The following is a 24063-nucleotide window of genomic DNA, read 5'->3' as shown; positions in this document are numbered from 1 at the left end:
CAGAGTACAGAAGTGAGCTAGTTGCCTATTAGGCTAAAATTGCTTACAGCAGCTTTAAATTGTCCTTTATTGTTAGGTAACATTTAAAGAGCAGAATGATTCCTATGTAAATCGATGTAAAAACAAAACAAAAACAGTTTATGCACGAATGGATTTATGGATTTACAAAAAAATGTATTCTGCTCATCATGAATAAGGCCCGCCCAAAAATGTTATTTATATAAAAATATATGGACAAACCAGCATAAAACCTTTTTTTTAAGATATGCCATACTAAGAATTACTCAAGCCCATTAAACAGAAAAAAAAAACGAATCTTTTTTTCCCGCCCTTAAAAACATGGATAATGTTCCTTGATCCCCCTTCTGCCAGTCGATAATATTTAATGGCTCTGCCCCCCCTCGGTGAAAATCCCCTCACCCAATCTGGAGCAACAGCTTTCCCTGTGTGAATTTACACACTTGCACCCACACACTCACACGTGTGAAAGAGCCACGTAGTCTTAGTGAGTCAGTAATGGTGATGTTCAATGTTTTAACTGCAGGTGGAGAACAGTCAGTCTGAAATGATGCAACACTAAGTAGGTTTAATCCAAAGATATCCAAAAACACAATTCACATTAGGTGTTAAAAAATCTCAAATTCCCGCACTATATGCAAACAATGAGTACACTATACAAATAGACTAAGCCAGGGTTATTGAAGTTAAAGTCAGCATGAAACGGAAGTTGCGAAAGTCTTTCTTCCCCATCTTGACATAATATATGAATAGTAATAATATGTAATAATAATAATAATAATATTAACAAATATTATGAATATTTGTACTCAATCAAAGATTACAAATGATTAAAAATAGGCTTGTTTTTCAAGCGTTGATGTGACATTGCACTGTTGTTTTGGCACAGTTGCTATTTCACCTGAACGCAGCGATGCTTTTCTTTGTGATAACACATAGAAGGATTTACTTGGATTTATTTGATGTATTCATGCACATTTTGTGGAAAAATATGGCTGGTGACATCAGTTTTGCATTCACAGTGCTTTGCATGAGCAATTGAGGAAGAAAAAAAATAAGGGATTGGAATAACAGCAACCTGCTGGGAAGGAGAAAAAAATGCTTTAATGGCTTGATCAATCAAACCTTCCTTATGCTGCTATGGCTGCAAAACTACATGGTATTAGAGGACTGTTATAAATATCTTTGAATGATATCTGCACAGCTGTCACTGTTGAAACTATCATAATATTTTGTTTTTTTATCCACTGGATGTTAGCCATAGCTGCATGCTCGCTTTAACAGTCTAGCTGATATAATAAATATTCCATAATCATGCAGTCCAAGAATTGATCATTTGACTTTTTTTGAGGCTGTAGTGTATAAAAGTGTCTGCTAAACAATCTTTATATATATACTGTATAAATATACTGTATAAATAAAACTGTGTTATATATATATAACTATATATATATATACTGTATAAATATTTGCAGTATATATTGTTTTATTGACTCATTAAACCAAAAGAATCTGTATGTGCATTTCAAATGACACAGATGCTTTTCCATACAATGTGGGCTGCGCTATGTTGTGTATTCATTTAGCTTCACGACCATAAGTAATGTTACACTTTCATTGCTCTAGTTACTATCTGCAATCTAGGCCATTGCTCAAGTCTGAATTTGTACCGCTGGACAGGGCCAGGCAGCTGCGGGCTGTAACAAGATGAGAGATGGACTCATCCGTGTGAAATAGAGCCAAAGCTGGCTGTCCAGTTATCATAATTTGACCTGGAACAAAGCATGACAGAAACAGACACCTAGATTAAGACGTATTCCCATCTCTCTCTCTCTTTTCCCACTGCCTCTCCCTGAATCATTTCTCTACATAAGACTTCACATAAACCTCTAACACTTCCTTTCCATTCTGGTTCCAGTCTAGAAGCAACATTCTGATTGTGATCATATACCTCAGCTAAAAAAAATTGCCTTGTCACCGCTCCATGTTTTCACTGATAACATCTCATCAGTAGAAGAAGGAGTGTTAATATATCAGAGATTTATCAACACCCTTTTGATCTCATTTCTGCTAAATAAAGACTCAAAAGAAGAACAATCCATTGATTCTTTTATACACTTTCTCTCAAAATGTAAACACTCTCCTAATGCCCTACACTCAATGTGCCAATACATTTCATTCATTTGTGATTGTTCAATCTCCTTATACAGTTTCCTGCTTCATCTTTTCCTGAGTCAATAATAAAATGGCTCATTGATGTAGCTATATTGATTTGTTTTCTTTGGTTTGTGGTAAATTCATTTGCCTCAAGTAGTTTGAGCTAAGGTCAGCTTGACCTTTTTAAGAGACTACTTTTCTTGTGCCTGCATAAAATATACGGCCTTTAGTTTGAGAAAACACATCAATTAGACCTTCAGCCAGAGAGACTGAAGAACCACGTATCCTGGAGATTTGCAATTAAATATACATTAAAGACAAACGGCCATCAATGCACTGCCCCTTCTGGACATCAAAGACCTTTGGAGGATGACTCCTAGTAAGCATTAGCCAAGTAACACATCAACAACTGTTTGCATGGGATTTGTGTCAGAGAAACAAACCACTCTGAGGCTCAATGCTGCTGGCTGAATGCTACTGGTTGTGTTCTCTCAACGTGATCTCACGAGAATATGTGTGTATTTTTACATAAAGTGTGGTTCTACCAAACGTTTTCATACCCATTGAAACGTACAATATTTACGTATTGACAGCACTAAACCATAAATTATTTACATTTGAACAACTTTACAGATGTACAAATGCATACGAATATTCATATTTATGAATATTAAAATCATGGCATTAAAGTTTTGTTTCTATTGTATTCAACTGTCACATCAATTTATTTAATGCAGTTTACTCATCTACTTAATATGAAATAATAACATTTCGCTCTGTTCTGTGACTTCTGCTGCAAACCTGTTTCGATTGATTACATAATGTTAATCAATCGTTCAAGCATTATTTAAGGATGTTTTGTGTCTGTAAGAGTTACATATTAATACCTGTATTAACAATGAAACCAGGCTGGTTCTCTACAGGACCGTTTCAAAAGAGCACTGCGTGGGCCCTAACATCTCAAGGACCACCCAAATCTACCCAGCGAAGACCTATACAGTTGTTCAACATATTAGAATGATCATGTGACACTGGAGACTAGAGTAATGATGCTGAAAATTCAGCTCTGCATCACAGGAATAAATGACCTTTTAAAATATATTACAGAAAACAGTTATTTAAATTGTGTATATATATTTGACCATAATACTGTTTTACTGTCTTTTAATCAAGTAGCTTGGTGAGCATAAGAGACTTCTTTCAGAAACATTTCAAAGACTTAACGGACTTAATTAAACGAACTGTATTTTAGCGCTGCCCATGAGAATGATACAAACACATTTCACAGTGTTACTTGCAAAATTATGAAAGCGAGGACTGCAAGCCGAAGTTCATTTGAATTTTTCATGTTTCTTACCAAACAAGAGCCTGTGAATTATTTACCACGATTACAGTACATGTTAAAGAAATCATTATCATTAAGTTTTCATTCTCGAAACAAGAAGAGGTGTATAATAGTTCCTTCCCCTCGTGCTGATTGAGGGTCGGATTTGTGATGGCTTGGATTGTGCAAGTCAGACGGCGATATCTTGGGTAACACATGTTTGTGTACAGGAGCGTGAATGATTGTGTTTATCAGCGATGCAAGTGGGAAGCATTATTGTCAAGACACACATAAAAAGAATTGTGATTTGCACACAGTTTGAATCACAAGAACTAAAGCGGCTTCAGAATAGCAATTACAAGACAACCTCCATCATCAACAATGGCTTCAATCAAACAAAGACCCATCAGTGTGATAAAAGCAACTTTTGTCTAGAATATCTGAAAAGAATTCATATTTTTATATTTCGTTTTTTACAGTTGACCACCATTAACCACAACAAACCAAGCTAGCTATCAAAAGAAAACCTAGATACGGATAGCCTTTATATCCCCTCTCAATCACTGGATCTGTGCTTTGGGTCATGTTCTAAATATATATAACTTATTATGAATGACCATTAATATTCCAGAGCTGTTTCTAAGGTCGTTTTCCCCACATATAAAATACCCCTGGACTGTTGTTGCATTATTAACATTCCAACCATTAACACTATCCTAGTGGGCAGGGATACTATTCCACACAGTCATATCTCCTTTGTCTAACACAATGCTTTTTCACTGCTAGCTATTGACTCTATTAATGTGATTCTTCCCTGAAGGGCATTGTAATGCTAACATGTGGGAAGTGATTCAGCCACTGGGCTATTTATAAACCCGTTTTTCCTTTTGAAAATCAACCATCTGCAGTGTAGATGGTTTTAAAGGGCCATGGCATGTGTGGCAGGACAAGTCAATAAAGTCGGATTTTGTTGCACACCACTCCAAATTTTACTTTTACTTCAGAACAAATCACAAAATGGAATAAATGTTCTCAAATATCTTGTGAACAAATTCTGTTCACCCTCATGTCGTTCCGAACCTACATTGCAAACTTCTTTCTTTCTACTTTTGATTATAAAAGAAGATATTTTGAGGAATATTTTAACTGTTTTATCCATACAATGAAAGTCAATAGTATTCAAATCAACATCGGACCCAATTAAACTTAACTTTATTGGGAAAAAATTAAGTTTTGTTTGTTTCTTTATAGTTTAATGCCATGTCAGCTACCACAGCTATATTTATGGTGAGGAAAAAAAGTGAGAGATATAATAAATAAATAATGTACACAAACTTTTTTTTATTTCCTTTTGTGTTCCACAGAAGAAAGAAAGTAATATAGGTTTGGAATGACATTAGGGTTAGTAAATAATGATCTCCTTATTAATATATGTAATTGAATTTAATTTTCAATGCAAAAAACAAGGTTATTATAGTTGAAAAAAACTAAAACTAAAACCATGCAAAAACATTATAAAAAAAATGTTGTTACTTGAAATAAAATAAACTTTAACTGAGATAAATAAAAAAATTAAAAAGTGCAGACTTATATTATTTCAGCTAGTTCCCAAAGAAACATTTTTCATTTTCATTTAGTTTAACTTGATGTGCTAAAACAATTAAAACTAAATTAAAAAATGAATAAAAACTGTATAGACATGTAAAAAACAATAAAACTGACAAAAACACAACAAAATGAATAAAAATAACAAAAATGGAAATTAAAATGGAAAATATATAACCTAATTCAAACTATTAATAAAAACGTAAGTGTCTCAATGATACTAAAATAACATTGGCACAAAAAAAATGGAATGCATCAGAAATTAAATGATTAACTATGGGAGGAACACGTTCAAATAATCTACACAATCAGCATGATTGGAGGCCTATATATATAGCCGACTCACCTTCGTTCCTCTGCAGTCTTTCTGCATCCCGACTCCTCACTCTGGGCTAGTTCCTATCCCAGCCAGAGATATGGGGTGAGTACTCTGGGTTCGGGCCACATTCTGAGCTTGGGGCCCCACCCCAGACAGCATGCCAAATACCCATCCTCTTTTACACAATCTAATTATTTGTAAGTGTGAACTTGTGAAATTGCAGTGTGTGCTAGAGTAGAACAAATGCCTTTGCACACTGCGGCTCACCTAAACGTCTATTCTTATCTCAACCTCCAAGGGCATGTTTTGTGTTTAAAGACATTGCATCATACTCACTTTTTCGGCCTGTAGTCCGGAATGTTCCTGTCCAAGGAGATGCGGTCACTCAGTTGAGCATTGTAGCCGTACTCCTCGTACCTCCCTTCGCTCTCTCGGCTGTCCTCCCCCAGCGTAGCAGCTGCACCACCCTGTCCTAGACCTCCAGGACCCTCCACCAATCCCATGGGTTTGGCTAGACCTGCAAAGCAGAAAAGATGTTTGACTTCAGTTGACATGACAAAGGTCAACATATCCCATTAGTATTGTAAAGCAAAACTGGGTTCATTACTGTGGGAGTACCCACCAGTGACATGCAAATCACAACTGCTGAAACAAGAGTATGGGCGATAATTGGATGTTGGACACCAAGACACCACCTTCGCCTTATGTCACCTCTTTCATACAGATCTCCCAGGGGGAAAAGGTGGAAAGCGAGTGAACTGTGTTTAAAGGGTTGTCAGTGCAGAGTAAGACTTCTTTGCCTTTGGAAATTCAGGTCTAATTTATCCTCTCGCTCTATGCTAATTAGAATGGGATTGATGCGAGGGTTGTTTCCGGCACAGGGCACATCAAATACTGTGTAGTATTTGAAAGAATGTGACAAAGAAGAATTGTACAGAATGTATCCATTATACCAGATAGTGAATGCCAGATGGTTGTCCTTATCAGAATCATTGGTCAGAATAATTGGCGTTATTCAAAAGTCTAGATTTAAACCTTTGCCGTGCTCTTTAAAAGGGATGAAATGTGTAACATCCATTAAAGATGCCGTTTCAATTTGACATTTAAAAGAGCAAAATTATATGTTTCACTAAATTATTAACAGCTACATAAAAATTCTATCAAGATTCAGAAATAAGTGTATGATCCAAGGATGTTCGTTTTAAAGCCTTGAATTACAAAGTGTTTCTAAACTGGGACTACACTGAAAGAGGGAAATATCTGGTAGCTGACTATATTTTACTTGTTTTTTTCATAAACTGTGCCATTGAATTTTATTTTTTTATTTTTTTATTAATAATTAAAATGTAGCATGTTCTAAGCTGCTGCACAATATCAGTCAAAGCATTTATATAACCTTACATTCTATAACAATGTTTCTACGTAGCTTGGCAAACATACTACAATAAGCTAATAAACTAGGAGTTTATTTCCCAATGTTATTGATACACATACACATATTTATTAAACATCTGTGTCTTTAATCATATTGCTGTGGTTCTTGTTTTCTGAAAACAATAAGCAATTAGTGTATACTAAGTGACAGTGCGTATATAACACATAAATACATAAATGAACAATCCCAAGTAGGAAACCAGGGGCAGTGTTGTCATAATTAACTAAAACAAAAATTATTTAAAATGTTTAGTTGATTGAAATAAACATACAAATTTAAAGATTAGATTAGATTAGAAATGCCTTGGCAACTTACTGATATAAAATAAGTTTAAGTATTATAAATACGAAAACTAAAAAGCTTTAAGCTAAACAGAAAACTAATAAAAATGCCAAAGCACATAAAAATGCCTAATACAAAGTAAATTAAAAACTAAATAAAAAGTAAATAAAAAAAATATAAAAATAAAAGCTTGTTCAGATCTTTAATGTATACTAGTAATAGTAAAATAACACTGACGGGAAGCACTTAAAAGCAGCATACGTAAGGACAACCTTTAACTGTGGAAAAATATGTCAGCTCATTATGGCTAGACTGTTTATGTTTCTCAATACCACACATTTGAAACCTTGTCTACCAGGTAAAAAGCTTCCCTGATCATAAGCTTTTCCTTTCACAAACATGAAATTGAAGAAATTCCGAGTGATTTTTGAGAAGGGATGGTTTGGCTCTGGGGGGGTCACCATGCTTGGCAACAGAATGTACAGATTGTGTTTTGGAACCCAAACCAGGCTGTTCCACAAATACCAGTTGGTGCAGCATTAAACCCTATTCCAACCTGAACCCTATAAAGCAACCACAAATGGCTGGATCCCAGCTGATCTACATTAAATATTCCAGGTCTGTCTCTCTTTCTGGCAGTCGTGACCTCCCAGAGCATTGACTTGACTTGGAGTCTGAGTTCTTGCATCATAGGTGTTCTGGCAAGCTTGAGCTGAAATTGTAATGTCTCTCTGAAACCGTCTGAGGGTTTGTGTCTCTTTCACTGTCATTGTTATTTCCATTGTCTCGAAGGCTGCCTCTGTTGGCTGTTTTGAGAGAATTCTATTACATAGCGGCCTGGCATTTTGACACTAATCCCTGAGAGCCAGCTGTCTATGGCAGAGAGAAACTGCATATCACAGTGACTTAATGCAGTGGTCTGCTAATACAATGCAAAATGTTGAGGTGAAACATAATATCATAATTTTTCAAACTGCATATATGTTATAGACCAACAAAGCAACACAATGCCATTGCTTACATATCTCTCTGCTGAAAAACAAAAAAGCAAGACAGTTAAAAAAATTCTAAGCTGGTTTGATGGTTAAAAAGATATTGGTCACTTGTCAAGTGCTGGACAGCCAACTAAACAAACTGAAAACCAATTTGGCCAGGCTTTGAGACCATATAGACCAGGGTTTCTCAAATCCTGTCCTAGAGGGCTACTGCCCTGCAGAGTTTATCTCAACCCTAATTAAACACAACTGAACCAGCCAATCAAGGTCTTCAGAGTTACTAGAAAATTGCAGATAGGGGAGTTAGATCAGGGTCTAGACCAGGGATGGGCAACTTCGGTCCTGGAGGGCCACTGTCCTACAGAGTTTAGCTTCAACCCTAATCAAACACACCTGAACAAGCTAATCAAGGTCCTCATGATTACTGGAAAATTACAGGCAGGTGATTTTTTCAGGGTTGGAGCTAAACTCTGTAGGACAGTGGCCCTCCAGGACCGAAGTTGCCCATCCCTGGTCTAGACAATAAGAACACCCATTTAGCCAGGCTGGGAGACCATCTAGACCAGGGGTGTCCAAACCTGCTCCTGGTGTTTTGCAGAGTTTAGCTCCAACAAATCACACCTAAAACAGCTAGTCAAGGTCTTCAGACTCACTAGAAACTTCCAGGCAAGTGTTTTAGTGCTGGTTGGAGCTAAACTCTGCAGGAAAGTGGCCCTCCAGCAGCAGGATCGGCGGCCCTGATCTAGACCATCTTAAACCGTCTAAGACTAACAAATAAAAATATACATTGCAGGATCACCTCTTTTCTCACAGTATCTAAAATGGCTTGATCAAGGATCCGGTCTCTCTAAACCCCTCCTTTCCGAGAGCCTACTCTGCTCTGATTGGTCAGATGGCCCAGTCTGTTGTCATTGGTCTACCACTTACAGCACATGCCAGAAACTAAACGACCATTACCATATCTGAAATTCAGCTCCAGAGGCTTCCTCAGTACTTGTAAACAGTGATATGGACAGTAATGATGGCAGTTTTATTGTATCAATTCAAGCCCAAGTCTTCATCGTTTGAAAGTGGCAATATAGCAAACGCCTCCATGAAAGTAGACGTAGGGTATTTCAAACTCCAAACTAACTAGCTAACTGACTTTCTCCGATTATTTTCGTGGCTGCTAATACATTTGGCAAAGGAGATTGTGTTTTAGCTGCTGTTCAGCTCAGAGATGCTATTAACCACTGTCTATGTAAATGCGCGTGTGCATGCGTGTGTGCTCAGATAATAATATGCTTTGAAGGCTGTAAAGAGACAGCAGTGATTACAGTGAGCTGAAGAAATTAAGTTACAAAGACCAAAGGAAACAGGCTCTGTTTGTGGACTAGCAATTATTCTGTTTTCTTACCTCTTAAAAAAAACAACCTATAGCCCTCTTACCATTATTTCATCCTCCAAATGGAAAGGGCATGATAGAGACTGGTGATTTGTGCGTTTCTAGTTTACAAATCTAGAAACTAATCGGCAGTTGCTTCTAAACCATTAGCACTGTTTCTGTTTCTATTTTCAGCTCTACATGAAAAGAAATGTCATAATTACACAAATTTATGAAATACATTTTAAAAAAAGCAACAAACAAGAAACAGTACCCCTTTCACACATACAGTATTTATTGGTAAATTACCGAAAACAGATCATGTGTGAACAGGACCTTTTCAAATACTGATAAATTGGTTCCGTCAATTTACCAGTAGGCTAAGGGAAGTTGTAACATTATTAGTAAATTACCGGTATATGTGCTGTGTGAACGCGGAATGAAGATTACCGGTATTTTGCAGGTAAGAGGTCAGAATGCGCTGATGTAAGAAGTGATTTGGGCCAATCAGAAGCTGTTAAAAGAGCAACGGCTCTGGGCCATTCATAAAATTACGACGCATATGATGCGTTTACTCAGCACTGTTTACAAATGTCTTCAAATTGGAGTGATACCGAAACTAAAGCACTTCTCCTCGTCCGGGCGGATGAAGAGATTTGTCAACAACTTTAGAGGTCACTTTCGGTTAATGACATCGCAGAGTTTACCGGTATTTTGGAAGTGATGTGTGCATGGTCTGTTAATGGTATGAACAGCACATTTTTGAATTTACCGGTAAAGTCGCTCAGGCAATTTTACGGTAATTTACCAGGATTGCTGTGTGAAAGGGACTATTGTTTAATGAGGTTGCACATATTAGGACACATATACAATTTACAGACTTCTTATATGGAAAATCTGACCAAAGCACTGTTAACTGACAATTTATTTTGCATTTAGAAATGTATACAAATGAATTGTATGCCCAATGTAATGAATAGTAAATAATGTTTTTTAATCATAAAATTATTCAACATGGCTGATGGAATATTTAATTGCAAATTTCATGCATTCAATACACTGTAAAAAGTGAACAGTTGGATCAACTTAAAACAATTACTTCAATTGGTAACACCTAAAGAAATTAAGTTTTCTCAACTTAAATTATCAGATTTTTCACGATAAAACGTGATCATTTAAGTTGAGAAAACTTAATTTCTTTAGGTGTTACCAATTGAAGTAATGTTTTTAAGTTGATCCTACTATTCACTTTTTACAGTGTAAAACACTTTTGTTTATTTTAAAAAAGTAAAGGAAAAAGGAATAATAGGAATATAATAATAAAGGAAATAAAAATATAGGACTTTTTTGAAAAAGTGAAGGATGTGTGCCTGAAATTCATGATACTCTGTTTGGAGGGATAGAGTAACACACTCTCTCTCTCTCTCTCTGTAATGGACTGGACTTTCCAGACTCATTATTTTAACAGGCTGCTCGGCAGTCTGTCTTTGAGAAATGGCTTATGAATGGATACTGTTAGCTATTTTTTTGCAAAAAGCTTTGAATTTCATGACAGATAGCTCCAATTCCACTTTCTTTTAAGCATATTCTGTGCAGTTCTTCTTAGGCAGTTCAGAATCATGAAATCATGAAATCATGAATAATAATTACTCATGATAAGTTTTACAGTCCTGACAACCAGAATACAGATCCCAGCCCAGAGGAATACTTTCCTTTTTGCTTAGAGGTTACTGTTTGATAGCTCACTAGACTTAATTGAGTTGTCAGTTTAAGTTTCATTAAGTATCAACCAGTTCTCAGATGTCTCTTCTGAAGTTACTTAAGAGAAATAAGAATATAAATAAAGGAGACCATTGGTACTGTATGTTGATATAATAACAGTACAGAAATAAAAAAAGTAGAATGTGGATAGCATAGCCTAAATCTTAGAAGAATTTCATGAGAAATGTTGGCGCTCGTACTGAAACCTCTCACTTTTGAGTGCAGACTTTGTTCTCTTGGCAAAGGTGATCACAATCTGAGACACTGTTGAGATCTCTGCTGAAAGGAGTCATGAAGTCTTTATCTCAGAAGAAAAATCTGAGAATTGGGACTTCAGAAAAGTTTATTTGACGGAACACATTGTGGAGGACGGGAAAAAAATGAAGCATGCTAGTCTTTCTGTCGGGACGTCGTAAAGCATCAAAGACGCGACGTAGGTGGTCGTCCACTATACGAGATAAAACGATCGATTCTTGCGTCCCAATGCCCATTGTCTTTTTACGAATCACCATAACATCCTACATCAACAGATCGTGCCAAAATTTAGGCCTATATAAATAACTGGCTTAACCAGTATGGTTTAATCCACTGTGTTTGTGGAGGTCTTCAGTCATCCATCTGTGATACTACCAGTCAAGTTTATCTCCCGCTTTCTTGTAAAGTGCTCTGGCAGCATTCAGGCCTGATGCACTTTTACTCAGAATTGCTTTAAATTATGTAACAAGATTTGAACAAAAAAGTCTTACTGACCCTTTATGGATTCCAGGATAAGACTCCTTTTTGAGGTAATTTGGGAGCTGAATGAATACATGAATTCATGTCAAAACTGATGCTAGTGCAGCATAAATATTCATGAGGAAAATGTGGTTAAGGGGACATGAAAGGCAGGATTGGACAGTCCCCTTAGAGTCCCCTGTCAATGCATCAGACAGTAAAATGTGCTAGGTCATGAAGCATCGATGGTGGTGAAATACTTACTCAAAAGGCTGATTTATACCCAGAAATTATGTCATATAATTTTATGAAACAAATTATAAAAACGTTTGTAAAAAAACAACAACATTTAAATCCTATCTGTAATCTCAATTAACTTGTATACTGGGAGCAAGAAGTTAGTTTATTGATATTCTAATTTCTTCCCCTGGATTTCATTCTAACTCTAAATGACTAGAGCCAGGGAAATTACATTATCCATAGTACCAGCACTCTGTATCAGAACAATGTCGGGGCGGTCATACTTTTTATAGATGCATGGCATACGTAACACCTACACCACAGCCTCAACCCTATAGGGGGCTCCCACGCAGTGTGATACGCCATATACAGTACACAGAAGCTGCATCTAAGTGCCAAGTTAGTTTTTCTGTGGATTTCCCGATTAAGTTTTTGTGCTCCCGATCCGATCAGAGTCATTGAATATTGAGTAACTGTTTTCAACATTGATACCAATAGAAAGACATGTTTCTTGACCACCAAATCAGCACATTTGAATTTCTGAAGGATCATGTGACTCTGAAGACTGGAGTATATGATGCTGAAAATTTAGCTTTGTCATCACTGGAATAAATTATATTTTAAAGGAGTAGCTCACTTAATAATTTACTCACCCCCATGGCATCCAAGACATTCATGTCTTTCTTTCTTCAGTCGAAAAGAAATTAAGGTTTTTGAGGAAAACATTCCAAAATCTTTCTCCATATAGTGGACTTCAACAGGAACCAACAGGTTGAAGGTCCAAATTGCAGTTTCAATGCAGCTTCAAAGGCTCTACACGATCCCAGCCGAGGAATAAGGGTCTTATCTAGCCAAACGATCTGTCATTTTCTATAAAAAAAAAAATCAAATATATATATACGTTTTAACCACAAATGCTCATCTTGCACGTCCAGGACTTCATGCATTACGTAATCACGTTGGAAAGGTCAGGCGTAGGCCGGAAAATGTAGGGTGGGGTGAAAAACTAATTTTCAAAGATCTCAAAATCATTGTTTTTACCTTTTATTTATTTGTAAAGGGTGTTTGACTTAGCCTTTGGACGTTCGCTTTGTAAACACTAGGTCGGTACTTCCGCATATGTCACACGTGACCTTTCAACGTGATTTCGGAATGTGTGCCGCATCACAGCTAGTGCAAGACGAGCATTTGTGGTTAAAAAGTATATAAATGTTTCTTTTTTTTATAGAAAATGACAGATCGTTTGGCTAGATAAGACCCTTATTCCTCGGCTGGGATCGTGTAGAGCCCTTTGAAGCTGCATTGGAACTGCAATTTGGACCTTCAACCCGTTGGTTCCCGTTGAAGTCCACTATACGGAGAAAAATCTTGGAATGTTTTCTTTTCTTTTGGATGACGTGGCGGTGAGTAAATTATCAGGAAATTCTTATTCTGAAGTGAACTAATCCTTTAAGAAAAGTTTTTTTTTTCTTTACATTATAATATTTCACAATATTACTATTTTTTACTGTATTTTTGATGAAATAGATGTAGCCTTGGTGAGCATAGACTTCTTCTAAAAAATAATAATAATATTTAGCACCGACCTAAACTTTTGAATGGTATTGTAGCTTTCTCTGTTTATATCACTTCCCAGTCAGAAATCGGTTCAGTCTAACGCATCTGTGTTTGCGAAGGTAAACCGAACTACAGCTGTAGAAATTAAGCACACTTTAGCGGTAATGCTCACGGTAGATCTGCTGCCTAATCAAGGGGCTAATTGCACATTCTCATAGCTCTGCATTTTTATAGCAGTCAGATAAAGGGTCTTTTCACAATAACCCAGCATTTCTAAACAACTCTGCCAGAGAGGACCAACTGTCTATCCCTGAATGGCTCTCTTTGCATCCTGCATCCCTCAAGGTCAGATTTAGTTGAGTAAAGCAATCCTACAGAAGAATGATGAACATCACAGTATGACTTAAGTTCTCTCTTATCACAAACATATCACATATACAAACTGGCCATGAACATCTGTAAATGCACAGTAATAGAGCAACTATATAAGAATCTCTATGCTATTGGATATGCTTCAAAAATCTTACAAAACAAAATTAAACTGCTTGTTTACCACAAACATGTACAGTATACTTTCAAACTAATTAGGGTACTGTGACAAAAATCATCCATTTATGTCAAAATATGGTCCATTCAGTCAGGTCACACCTTAATTGGTCACAACTACATGCAATACAATGCATGATGATCCCTGGCTGTTAAGTTCAGTTGCAATTTTGCCACCCACCAATGCCCTTTCAATAAAAACAGGTACTATGATTCTCATTTAATGAACGTTGGGGGTTGTAAATGATGATTCATCTGTCCATCTCAAACCAGAAGCACTGTCAATGATTATGTTTTATATGTTCTCTGGGAAATTATTCATCAAAGTAATGCTCATACAAACATTTACTGCATATTTGCGAAGATGTTTCAAGGGATGAGGGCGCCATCAACAGCCAGACAATTACTGCTTTCTTGTAAAACTCGCTGAGTCCTAGAAATCCAATCGGACCTTGGCGTAATCCTCTGGGTCTCATTGTCAAGACAATAAACAACAGAAAAATTGACAATTACTTCAAATCAACATTGGAAGCAAATACGGCAACAGAAATGTAAAAAACATCAAGGGAAAACCAATTCCAGTCTCAATAGCACATACAGTCGGCACGTTTTATGCGCATCAGATAAATATGTGTCAAAATAAAATGTATAACGGCCCCAACATCGAGAAGATTTGTGACAGACTGGTGAATTCTACAGAGTGGAAAAGCCTCCGGGAGAAATATGTGGTGGCACTTGTGCAGAATGAAAGCCCTTTCAATCAGTAGGGTACATTAGAGGGCTTTTTTTTTTATTTTTGTAAAGCAGTGCCTCTTGGCTTTCCTCCAAATGCAAGATGGATAATTCTAACTGACAGAGTGACCCCCTTTATACACAAATGGTGGCGGTCTTACGGAATAAAAATCAGATCAAATAGATGCACTAAAGAAAAGCAAAAAGAGAGTGATAGGTCTTTTAACAGACCTTTTTAGGATAGTGAACTATGACCTTCAGATGTTTTCTGGAAGAAAATGTTCTATGGTCTAAGAACATAATGATTGAGGAAATGGGCTCCAATATTCTAAGAAGAGAACTCAGAAGAGAGAGGACAACAGTGGTTATGGCAAGAACAGATTCACCTGCAAGGGAAGCAAGATCGTAGAAGGACAATTTCTTTTTTTCTGCACTGTTTTTGGGGTAAAATCTGTGGGATTATGTGGAATGGATATTAAAATGGTAAAATATACTATATATAGTATAATAATATATAGAAATCTGAGAGTTCTTCATTCTTATCGGTAGCTAAAAGCATAATCATGCAACCAAATATACATGAACACAGAGAGGAAAAAATGTGTTGAATTTTATGAATGACGCAGCGTCTAATTCAGTGGAATTCTGCAGATTTTATATGGACATATATCTGTGAATACTGCAATTTTTCCTCAACCATGATTGGAAAATTTAGAAAAATTTTAATATTTATTTCCATTCTGATTCATTGCTTCAATTTCTTGAATTGCTTTTTGCTGTCAAAATAAATACATAAATAAACAGTCTAAAAACGATCCTCTTCTCACATAATGTGTACAACTTCAAGTCCAAGAGAGTTGCTGTTATAATGTAACAGAGAAGCAAGAATACTTTCAGAGCAACATCTCTGAAACCCCTCAACATGCTTGGAGTTAGAGACACAGAACAAAATACTGTTACAATCAGGTAATGAGCCCTTACACTGTCCTTTATCTAATTTCCCATAGCACTTTATATTTCGTCAATAACATAAAAATAAAAAATTATGAAATCATAAAATGCTTAATATATCGTTACATTTAACCAGTTAGGACGGAGTGTGCTAACACTTTGATTGATATATATTGATAGGTTATGTGCACTTTATCCTGTCTTGATCTTCCTGCCATGTTTATTGCATCATAAACTTGTCTAAATGAATTGTCATGTGATAAAAAGTCTCATTTAAAGTATTCACTCATTGTAAATTTCACAATAAAATCCAAAGTGTGAATCTAGATTAAATATCTTAATGTCCATAAAACACTGATTTATTATGCATTATATAATTCATGGGAATGACTTATTAATGAAAGTCAAAGATGATTAAAGCTAACCTACCATTTAACTGATTATACACCACATCTTCTAGTCGCTCGAGCCGTTTGAGAATGGACTGTCTGTCCAAGGAGTTCGTAACTTTGGCATTCCTGCCTCGCAGTCTCTGATCCGACAGCCTCCCGATCTGCACGAGCTCTTCGGATCGGTCCTGGATCCTGCAGTAGACCGAGAACAAGATGATCCCGACGAACACCAGAATGTTGACAGTCAGCAGAGTTTTGATCTTGCGTGCCACAGCCATTAAAGCCCGAGAGCGACACTGTCAGACCCTTAATATTGATCCATACGATCCGCTGTGGTGGGAGCTGTCCGTTCAGCACCACACACAACCCGCGCGCGCCGCAGTTTCACAAGCTTAACAGCTGGTCAACGCGCGTAGGCTATATGATGATGCAAGTATATATGATATATAAGTAAAACACGTAATAGAGCTTGCAATCAAATCCCACCGCCTCGGGGTCTTGTGCTGACCCCCATTACAAACGTTTAGAAATGTGTCAGAGCAGCCTACGGAGATTATGCTCAGATTAAAAGCATGCGTTTAATCACGCTGTGCACTCATGACTCGACATGCACGAGATGTGCACGGTTCAGATGGCTCATTTTAAATGTCAGTGCATGTCAAACAACGATCCTCCGTGTGCAGCATCCTTCACTCGACTCCGTCTGTTAAAGCAAAGATGCATCGCGCTCGGGCATCGAAATAAGACGAGCGATTTCAATGACCGGGCAGATGAAATCCACAATCCTTATGCAACGAACGCAGGTGGAAGTAAAAAAAGAAAAAAAAAGAAAAGACGCTGTCAAGCGATGGTTTGCATGGCAGCGTTCTTCTCTCGCGCTCCCCGCATGCTCCCTCCCTCACATCCCGCTTTTCACGCGCTGCTCAGCGCTCTGGTGACGTCGGCAAACTCATAAATATTCAACACTGTGTGAGGGGATGAAAGGCTGGAATATGATAGATGATGAGGATAGCTGTTGGATTACATTCTAATGTTTTCACGGAGATTGGCCAATTAAATTACAAAGAGTTTGTATAAGAATAATGATTTCAATGTTACGCTCAAGTGCAAATGTGGCATTTCCGAGGAATGATACAATCAGTGGGTCATTAACAAATGAAAATGTTCTGCGAGACAAGTTTACTTGTCTTCCTTTATTTTGAGTCCTTTATATATTCTCTTTGTGTCTCTTGCCAGTTCGTTCTTTCAACCTGTGCTTTTGTTTTCTTGCGTTCACAGGGCACTCTTGAGCTTCTAAAGCCTACATCTATCAAATGTTTTGTTTACCATGAAGAAATACTTGAGTCTTCTGAGACGCATTTTCAAATGTGTCTGTAACCACAAAAGCAAAATAATATAGTATGTCAGCCAGAATGCACTCAATGTGGGCTATATGCTCACAAAGTCACATTTATCTGAGGAGGTTAGGATATCAACAAAATAAGTGGATTATTGTCATATCACCTCATTATAGATTTACACTCAAATAGATTAGAAAGGATTACAAAAACCTTTTGTTTAAAATATCCTTAAAGTAGTTGACCCTATCATGCTAAAAGCGGCAATACATTTGCGTTGCGGTAGACATTCACTTGCGTTACTTTACTCTGACCTGGAAGAACTTTATATTTTACAACTTAAGACAGGGTACAGGGACAGTCACGTGGAGCACCTTTACGATACTTTTAAGTTGAGCTCACCAGTTGGGGAAAGTTAGCCTACTTTTAAAAGTAATGCAAAACAATATTGCATTACTTCCTGAAAAGTAACTAATTGTGTTACTTAGTTACTTTTTATGGAAAGTAATGTGTTACGTTACTTTTGCATTACTTATTCTCATCTTGGCTTATTCTCATGTCATCTAGTACATGCCTATATAGTAAGGATGTATGCGATTTCGGATGCAGCCCAACAATCTTACTTCAGCTATAAAAAAGGAAACACAAATTTTATGTTTATCTAAAGTAAGTTTTGCTTATATGTATGGTTGAATTGGACCAAAGTGCAAAATATAGTGAGATTAAATACATAAAGTATATTTGTGTAATTTAACAATTAAGGCTATTTAATATATATTAATTTGCAGTCTTGCATAATATTTCACTGTTTTTATTCATGTTGAGGAATACTGAATCTGTTATTGTGCAAGTGAGATGAGTAATGCCTGCTCACATTTAGTCTACTACAATAACCGTCATGTTTGCACAGCGCACACAACGCTTCTGCACTTACTCTTGATTTCTCTTAACATGAGGACAAAAGAAACTCTGAAAAAGTAACTCAGATATTTTGTTTTTAATTTAAAAGTAATGCGTTAATTTACTAGTTATTTGAAAAAGATAATATGATTATGTAACTCGTGTTAATTATAATGCGTTGGCCCCAACACTGGCGCTCACATTAGTGTAATTTCGGTCCATTGTCTATTGTTAATGTTGTAGTGATGTATGAAGCACAGCTCACACAGAAGTCATTTTCAAACCAAGCGATATGAGACGAATCCCTTTGACCAACTTGAATCCGTTGCAAACTCTACGTGGGGAAATATTTTGACCTCACACGAAATTCTCGATCACGTGGGTTTCCATTGAAGTGACTGGATTATGTATGTGAAAATTCACGGTAAATGTGACCATACTTTTATGGTGATCTGCCATCCTTTTTGAAGCTTGACGTGTTCAGTCCCTATTCATATAAAGAGAAAATCCATTGCTTGTAAAAGACATTATTAAAAATGTCTCTATTTGTGTTAAACAATGAGTACATTATGACAGAACTTTCACTTTTGGGTGAACTAACATTTTTATATAAACAGTATTGAGCACACTCATTTACACATGAGCAGACCGACACGTGCACAAAGCAACGGGCAATTCTAACACCATGCTGTTGAATGCTTGCCAGACCAGTGATTCAATCTAAATAATGAATCCGGTAAGTTGCAGCTGAACAGATGGAGAGACATAAAAGAAGAGAAGGGAAAATAATGCCAATGTCAGCTATAGCATACCAATATACGATGCATACCATTTTTACACTATCCAGTATAGAATGCTGCATACATGCATTTTTTGCTGTATTTATAGATACACTGATGAGACAACTTACTTACTACATTTGCAACAATGTGCAGTATTCAGCAAAAGCACACTGCACATAATAATGTATCCTATAATGCAATACACACAACTTGACTTTCCATTTCAGTGTGAAAAGTGAACCAGAAGTGATTATAAAGTGTGATCGGTTTCTTCAATCATTATGTGATTAGACTGTCAAAAGATCATATTTTATTTTACTCGAAGTAGGATTAAAAATGCAGAATAAGCACGTTTCATTTCCTAGATGAAAACTAGATGCCACATACTACTATGTGAAATGTTTATACTTTGAAATACCAGTCTTACTATTCCTGCATTATACATTCTTTACACATTTTCTGTATATAAATGTGTTTTACTGTTTAAAAATAGTCTGCAGTTTTCAGTGTATAATGTAAAGTACACACTATGCTAATATGTCATTTTGAACATTGCCAATGTGTGTGTGTGAGAGAGAATGCTTTCACCTGATTAGACAGTAAAGTGGGCCACCAAATTCAATTTCATTTTCCACAGATGCATTATACTAGCATTTGAATTTATCTTGGTTAATTGTATTCAATGCACGCCTCTTTTATTTACAGAGCAGCTAGGGCAGGAACTGTGAGCTGGCACAGATATATTTTACTGTCTTGTAAGGTTTCTCACACTGCTGTTGAGATAGAATCAACAAATATAATGCTCATAGGCAACAGCTGTATTGCTAGACTAATTAAATAAGTCATAAGTCAAGAGCAGGTGAAAAGGCATCCGCCATATGAATCCTAAAAAATTGTTAAAAAGATGCTGTTGAGGAAACCATCGTGCCCTGTTTGTGTTAAACTCAGCCAGTCTGACTGTAGAATGGAAGCTGCAAACGCTCACACAAACTGTATGATGAGCAAACCTCGCCTGGAGGTGTTGGAGTTTAATCCTCTCAAAGCAACCATGCAGCCTTGGTTACATAGTATCTTCAAAATAAAATAATAAATAATTTAAAGAATAAAGATAGAAAAACTCAGGAGACTGCACTCAGTAATATCCTCATGCATGCATGCTGTCAGAGAGAGTTGACTTGAAACGTTAAACTGAAACAATGTTTCCCATGATGCTTTCAAAAATAAAGAAAAAGTCTCAGAAATCCTGTAGATTCACCTGTTTTTCCCCTCTGCGTTCTTTCATGTTTATTTCAGTTTTACCAACTACAAAGCCACCATAGTCCTCTACCTACAAATAAGGGAGTTGGAAAGTACAGGAGATATGTATTCATCCAATCCTGTCAATCACATTGCATCGCAAGTGTATATAAACATCTGCTTGCCACACTCCTCTGAAACCACCCCAAATCTATTTTTTCTAATAGTCCATAGGAGAAATGTAGAGTTTCTGTCGAATCTCATTCCTCCATCATGAACAGAAAGCTGAATATATTTACCTTTACCTCATTTAAGGATTATTATAAAAATGTGAACTCTTGAGTTCTCCTTACTGTAGCTTAAGACATGTATGTCATTTGTTCTCATATGCGAAACAAGAACTGGCTGTCTTTGCAGAATTTAATTAGTTTTCCTGCCTAATGTGAATCGCATTACAGAAAATGCTGATTGGGTTTGTTAAGACGTCTGCTAAAACAGATGGGACTGGGAAATGCTTGCGTGTTCTCCAAAACAATAGATAGAATGTGATTGGTGCCGATCGACTACAGTTACTGTGGTAGTATTACTTATAACAGCAGTTTTCAAAAATTATAAACATACTGAGTAAAATATTTAAATGTTTATATCTGTCTGTAATGCTCATCTTTTGTTTTGTTTTTTTGAGCCACAGTTTTGTTCACATGTGTGTGACATAGTACATATTTGGCATGAAACTTGAACTGCAACTATATTTTCTTCTCTATTGTGACATGTATTTTTGAGTGAAACGGCTTCGTGAACAAGAATAAAATATAGGGCAGGGCTTGATTTTGCCCATGAAGAATTGATTGGATTGTTTACAGGTAAATCATTCATAATAAACACTGCAATATTCCATTTAAAAAAAAAAAAATCTAAAAGTGAAGGGTGAAGAAAAAGCTATTGAAAACTTTCTTTGCAGTTGACATTGTGGAATTGTTGGCGATTAAAGTTTGTAACAATTTTCATGTATTTTATTGAACTTCAACACCGAGACGAGAAAATAGAAATATACCTGCACCAAGCTGATCCTCAGTGACATGCTTTATTTGTGCTTTTGCTCCACACAGAAGCTATAAGAGCCAATGTCACTTGCCTTTCAGGGATTTTAGCAGCACTAGCTCAAGGGGAAGCCATTCTTTCCTTGTACACCTAGTTGTCAGACACCAGACCTGAAAAGAAGAGAGAGAGAGAGAGAGTGAGAGGGAGTGAGTGAGAAAGAGTAAGAGTACTTAAGGGAAAGTTGAAGTAATGTGTCTTTACCCAGCAGCTCCTCTGTAATTCAGACCACCGGCCTCTCCTACACAGTCCTTCCAAATTAACAAGCATATCATTAATCAGCAAATTGACTAACTGCTATTTATCAGGTACTTAAGGTGCATAATCAGCAAGTTAAGCTTTTCATTTATTTATTGGTTTGCTTCTGTTGCAGAGGAAAGCATTTTAGATAAACAGAAGTTGAATTAAGTGACTACACAAAACGTATTGCAACTAAGAAACACGTTTTGGTTATTAGTATCACATTTTCCTCCACATGATATGTGGATTTTTGGACATGTACTGTGTTAATACCATGTTTTTTTTTTGTTGTTTTTTTTTAGTATATAAAATGACAGTATGGTATCATTTACATTTATTACAGTTTTTCTCAATTGCTTAAACACTATAACCAAATTTTTTCAAAACCATAATGCCATTTATCAAAAAGCACACCCATTTCACTAAACTATAAACACTATTCCCTGTTTTGACACATGAGTCAGATTTGTTGAACTGTCACTGCAAAACTCTACACACAAATCCCTTCATTTCTCATTGCCTACACCATGTTGTCATTTAGAAAGCACTAGCATTCAATATTGTTCACTCGAGTCAGCACAACTTCAGCTCAGTTAGCACACAATTACCCAGGTGGAAACACTAAGAGTCAAAATTGAACACACATCAATCAGATCCTTCAATAGATAGATAAAAGGGCCCAAATCAGTTTGAGTTTTGGAACAATGGATCCAGAAAGACATGAAGGAAGAGATGGAGGAGGGATAAGGAGGAGGAGGAAGGGCAAGGGCAAGAAGACAAGCAGTCTCAGATGAAATTCAAGCCACTCTAGTTGCCCATGTCTTTATCAATGGTATGACTATGAGGGAGGCTGGGCTACGAGTAAGGCCACATTTGAGTAGGTTACTGTCGCCTTGAGAACCTTCAGGGAGGAGTGGTGGCAAACAAAATTCTATCACTGAATAAAAGACAAACATTTCCAATAGTCTACTCTGAGTGGCTACAGAGTGTGACAGTGACGTGAGGGCATCCTTTCTCCTTTATAGTCTTGACTCGCAGAATGTTATCTTTCTAGGCTGGTATTTCAACCATATGTGGAACATTCTTAGACGTGTTCATCATATTGTCTCCTTGAGTGGAGGCCCTCCTGTCACCTACCAACACTCTTTACCATTCCAATACACTTTCATATTAGAATAAGGTTTGTGTGTGCTCTTTTACTGTCATATGATGGTCACACACATCTTACTGTAAGTAAACATAACAATTTTTTTAGAGGAGAGAATAAAAAGTAAAACAGGGAAAAAATGTTTGTTTTGTTTTGTTGTGTGTGTGTTGTACTGTGTAGTACATGAATGAATAAAAATGTGCCAATGTATCCATTGGTTGTGTCTTTTGTGTTCATCATGTGAAAAGGTTTGTGAGGGGGGGGAACCACAAGCAACATAACTTGCGTTAGACTATGTTGTAGTATGTGTGATTTTGAGGGCTTGTGTGTCCTGCCTGAGGGCAAAGTTTGGTTTTTCAGTAAGAGTGAATGGAGTGAAGTGTAGAGCTTCATTTTGACCTGAAAATAGGATGTTTGGGGAATTGGGTGAGACGTTATGGATTTGTGTTTATAGTTTTGAGAATACGAGGCATAGTTTCAAGAAATGTGTTTAAGCAATCGAGAAAAACTGTAATTTAGCAGTCGCTTGCATTCACAGCAGCTTTCAAATTAGGATAATTCAAACTAGATTTGGCAAAGCAATTTTCAATGGCCATTACTTGCAGTCTTCAATGTCACATATTCCTTCAGAAATAATTTGAATATGCTGATTTGGTGCTTAAGAAAAAAAATTGTATTACCAATGTTAAAAACAGTTTTTAATGGTTAATATTTTTGTGGAAAGATTTATTGGTGAGAATAAGAGACTTCTTTCAATAACAAAACTAATTTTATTTTTTTTAATGATTCCAATCTTTACACACACACACACACACACACACACACACACACACACACACACACTACTAGATAAAGATGGAAAGATGTACATGCAGAACTATAGATAAAAAGATAAATTGATAGATACAATGACAAATAGAGAGAAGCCTAAC

At 36.5% G+C, this 24063-nt stretch overlaps 1 protein-coding gene across 4 annotated transcripts in view; it reads right to left on the bottom strand.

Moving 5' to 3' along the window:
- galnt9 (polypeptide N-acetylgalactosaminyltransferase 9) overlaps positions 1-24063 on the bottom strand; it is a 115661-nt gene that overhangs the window by 67346 nt on the left and 24252 nt on the right. For 2 of the 4 annotated variants that reach the window (XM_079871686.1, XM_079871687.1), the window contains 3 exons: positions 21949-21995; positions 21782-21857; positions 5760-5940 (listed from right to left, as the gene is read on the bottom strand). In XM_079871686.1, the coding sequence (XP_079727812.1) occupies positions 5760-5926 (167 nt within the window). In that variant the 5' untranslated portion in view covers positions 5927-5940; positions 21782-21857; positions 21949-21995. Of the gene's footprint in view, positions 1-5759; positions 5941-16428; positions 17295-21781; positions 21858-21948; positions 21996-24063 lie in introns of those variants that run through there. The other 2 variants (XM_079871685.1, XM_079871688.1) reach the window with 2 other exon arrangements.

This window comes from Squalius cephalus, assembly GCF_949319135.1.
Source record: "Squalius cephalus genome assembly, chromosome: 5".
Taxonomy (NCBI): domain Eukaryota; kingdom Metazoa; phylum Chordata; class Actinopteri; order Cypriniformes; family Leuciscidae; genus Squalius; species Squalius cephalus.
The sequence above is the reverse complement of the archived record's forward strand: the minus strand, read 5'-3'. Positions and strand labels throughout refer to the sequence as shown.